General features: G+C 46.5%; 2 protein-coding genes and 1 long non-coding RNA gene across 3 annotated transcripts in view; 1 reads left to right on the forward strand and 2 right to left on the reverse strand.

Annotated features, from left to right (window-relative positions):
• Nucleotides 1-3,651, reverse strand: part of TMCO4 (transmembrane and coiled-coil domains 4) — a 46,553-nt gene that overhangs the window by 39,496 nt on the left and 3,406 nt on the right. Inside the window, exon 2 of the mRNA XM_017735090.1 lies at nt 1,717-1,763. The gene's annotated coding sequence lies outside the window, so the exon portion shown is untranslated. The remainder of the gene's footprint in view (nt 1-1,716; nt 1,764-3,651) is intronic.
• Nucleotides 1-3,651, forward strand: part of LOC108446916 — a 5,761-nt gene continuing 2,110 nt past the window's right edge. The window contains exons 1-2 of the long non-coding RNA XR_001862254.1: nt 1-62; nt 415-803. This is a non-coding gene — a long non-coding RNA (uncharacterized LOC108446916). The remainder of the gene's footprint in view (nt 63-414; nt 804-3,651) is intronic.
• Nucleotides 1,844-3,645, reverse strand: RNF186 (ring finger protein 186). Its single transcript, XM_017735092.1, has one exon. It carries the CDS (start codon nt 3,562-3,564, stop codon nt 2,644-2,646), a length of 921 nt encoding a protein of 306 aa, XP_017590581.1. The 5' UTR covers nt 3,565-3,645; the 3' UTR covers nt 1,844-2,643.

Here is a 3,651-nt window from a genome sequence, read left to right on the forward strand (position 1 = left end):
CCCCCCCCCCCTTCCTGCCCGCCCCGGCCTTGCCGCCGGCACTGCGCCATCGGCGCAGCCAAGTGCGTCGGGAGGGTGGGAACTGGGCTGGGCTGAGGGGATGGAGGGGACTGAGGGGACTTGAGGGGGCTGAGGGGATGATGAGGGCCGAGGGAACTTGAGGGGGCCGAAGGGATGGTGAGAGCTGAGGGGATCAGAGAATATTCTGAATTGGAAGGGTCCCACAGGGATTATCAAATCCAGCTCCTTATGTGAATGGCCCATAAGGGGATCAAACGCACGATCTTGGTGTTGTCAGCACCGTGCTCCAACCAGCCGAGCTGACCCCGGGATCATGGAGAGTGCTGAGGGGATGGCGAGGGATGAGGTCATGCTGCCTAGGCCCATTTCTCATTATAATTCCCTCTCTCTCAGGCCACAGTGTATTAACCAGTCACTATCCAAAATCAGGAGCTAGCCAGGTAAGGTAAGCAGGACGCAGGACTTCAGAGCTGAAACTTTCTTAACAAAATGACCGGGATGAATTAAACCTGAGTACAAGCAAATCCTTTACATTTTGGAATAGGTATATAATCCCATTAGCCTTTTCTCTGTAAATTTAATTGCTGCTTCAAAGTCTTGCATGGTTATTGAGCCTTATCTTATCAGACAGGAATCTGTTCAAGAGATACCAGGTTCCAGAGCCTCATGACAGCCACCAGCATCTGTGAACTCTGAATCACCTGCGTGATAGTGGCTCTCAGGCTGAAAAACATATCAGTGGAACTGCTGAAGGAAAACTTGGAAGGTGCTGCTCCATAACTGTATGGATCCATAGGGATTCTTTCAGAGGGCCAGTCTCTCCCTGGAAAACACACTTCTGTATGCTGCCCTTTCCTGTTGGCCTTTTTTTTGGCTCTGTAGAAAGTGGTGTAATAAAACAACTCTTTTGTAAGGGCAGGATGAAACATAATAACAGATTTTACTGATTATGTTCATTCTGTTTTAATTTCTTCACACCCGTGTGCTGAAAACACACATGGGCTGGCAGGAACCCTTCTGAGTGATCTGTTCAGGCCAATACTTGTTAAAAACCTTTACAGTACCAGTCACCCACTGGTGTTGGTGAAGAGAACTCGACAAGAATTCACAGACTCACCCGTCTATGAGCTGAAATACTTGCCTAGGGTTTCTGAAACTATTTTCAGTGCAACTAAATATCTGGTCCAGTCTTTATATTTGGGAAAATATAGTATGTGGGTTTAAAACTACCTTTTTCCCAGCTGGAAAGCTTTTTTCTGGTTGGCTGTTAGCGAATGTCATATGTATTCTGCAGTAAGTCCATTGCTGTCCAAAGAGATGAGAAAACCCAAAGGATTTATTTGCCCTGAAAGCTCCTGTTCCTGGCAGAAAACAAACCTGTGTTTTCCAGGACTTTAGGAGCACAAGAGCTCCTACCCTCTTAGTCTAATCTGTTTTATCTGCTGTGAGACACTCTGTATATTTATATACTGAGCAACTGCAGGACATCAGTTTCCATTCTTACCAAACACAAATATTTACCTGATCCAAGGTCTCCTGAGATCCTTGACACTCTTAAACATGCAGTTTAACTACAGAAATCTATTTTTTTGGCCTCAATTTAATTTTAGTTGGGTTTCAGGGTATTTTCTTAGCAACAAAGTATTTTTTTAAATGAAGAAACATGCCAACAAATTACTGCTTTGCTTTACTCACCAACTCAGCTCTGCAGACTCCCTAATACACTTTCTGAGCTGCAATTCCTGTGAATAAGGAAAATGGGAATTGTTTTGACATTAATTGTCCATGAGGAATTGAAACAAAGAAGTCAATGAGCAATCAATATTATTTAAATTTAATGGAGACATTCCATTTAAAAATATCACGTGGTGTGGTGCAGCACTCGATGGATTTCTGTTTACCTCTGTGAGCATCTCCAAGGGCAATGTAAAGGGGGCAAGAAGAGAGGTGGTGCAGGTAGCCAGATAAAGGAATTCAGGTGAGAGGAACTATTTCTATGCTAAACAATGTGGGGAATTTGGAGGGTCATGAGTTTTTTGAGCCTTGCTCTTTGCAAGCCACAGACTCAAGATTAGGAATGTTGATTTTGCCTTCTCCTCTCCAATTTTGTGTGTAACTTCAAAACTGACATCCCCTTTTCCCAGTCCCTTTCCCATCCCTGCAAGGGATTAAGGTGATCATCTGGGTTAAAACTGCTCTCTTCCAACTCCCAGATTTAGCAGCTTTATTTCCCACACTGTCCCAAGGAAAAGTGCCCATGTGTTCAGAGAGTGGGAAACAGCAACTGTGGGGTTTTCCAGGACATCACCTCCAGGGTGTTCCAGATAACATCCGCCAGGGCTGATCAGGAGAGGACACAGACACGAATAAAATGGCAAAAGCAAACCAACACAATTACTAGTCTGGGATAAAAATTGTGTGGAAAACATAAATATCAACATATAAATAGTTCATTTTGTTTGCAGTAATGAGATTTAACAACACTGTGCATTGGCATTGAGCCAGCTCAGCCAACTGTGGAATTCATTCTGTGAGAGATTGTTTTTAAGTCCACAACTCACTGGTGTCCCCAGCGTGCACGCTGGCCCAGTCCTTATCTCCGGGACAGACAGGTTAATTGTTTCAGGCAACAGTAACAACCTGGATGTCCTTGTCACAGGAGGTGGGGGAGTCCGTCTTGCACCTGCAGTGGAATTTAGGAGTGCAGCAAAGCACCATAGACATGACCAACCCCAAAGTAAGCAGGAGACAAATTACCCATTTCACCTTCCCTGAGTACATAAAAGGGAGGATGAGCATGGCGAGGATCACCCCGAGCAGCAGGAGCAGCACGAGTCTCTGCACAGCCAGGCTGGTGTCTCCTGGGCTGTTTTCCTCTGTGATTAAAATGTCTCGGCTGCTCTGAGTCCAGCTATTGCTGTCCAGCCCTATGGTATAGGTGTGCACCTCAGGGTTTGAATCAAGGCTCTCCAAGTGCTCCAGGATGTCTTCTTTATTCTGGAGTGTGCGGATGAGCCCTCCTGACACGAAGGTGGGCTTTCTGCAAAGGGGGCAGGTGATTATCCAGGTGTTCTCCTGTTTCCTGAGGATCAGCTTGAGGCAGACGGCGCAGAAGGCATGCTGGCAGTCCAGGAGTTTTGGGACTCTGTAGATGCTGTACTTGTTGAAGCAGATCATGCAGTCCATATCCATGGTGGCTGTGTCTGAGCACTGGTGGTTCAGTTCCAACCTGCTCATTTCGGGAGAGTTTGTGTTCGTTAGCACAGCAAGCGGCTTTGAGTTCGGAGAGTGTCTTTCCAAAACTGCTGGCTTAAAGGCAGCAGGACTGTCTCTCTCTGTTCCTGAAGGTCTCTCCATTTCTTCAGTACACTCTTCAGAGAATCCCACTCTCTTCTCACGTTTTGTGTTTCGTGTTACGGATCCTGCTCTGCTCATTTCTGCAGCACCTCCCGCCGCGGGCGCAGGACTGTCTGCCTCAGCCTGCAGCACTCCAGGAGCTGGCGATCCGTTTTCCTTGTTTGGCTTGTCAGTGGATTTCTCCATGGAGATAAACCTCGGTGCAGCTTGTCTCCCCTTAGCTGAAGGATTTCCCGAGTCTCTGGCTCCTTTTATTTGTTGCTGTATTCCTGC

This window comes from Corvus brachyrhynchos, unplaced genomic scaffold (genome assembly GCF_000691975.1).
Source record: "Corvus brachyrhynchos isolate BGI_N302 unplaced genomic scaffold, ASM69197v1 scaffold525, whole genome shotgun sequence".
Lineage (NCBI taxonomy): Eukaryota > Metazoa > Chordata > Aves > Passeriformes > Corvidae > Corvus > Corvus brachyrhynchos.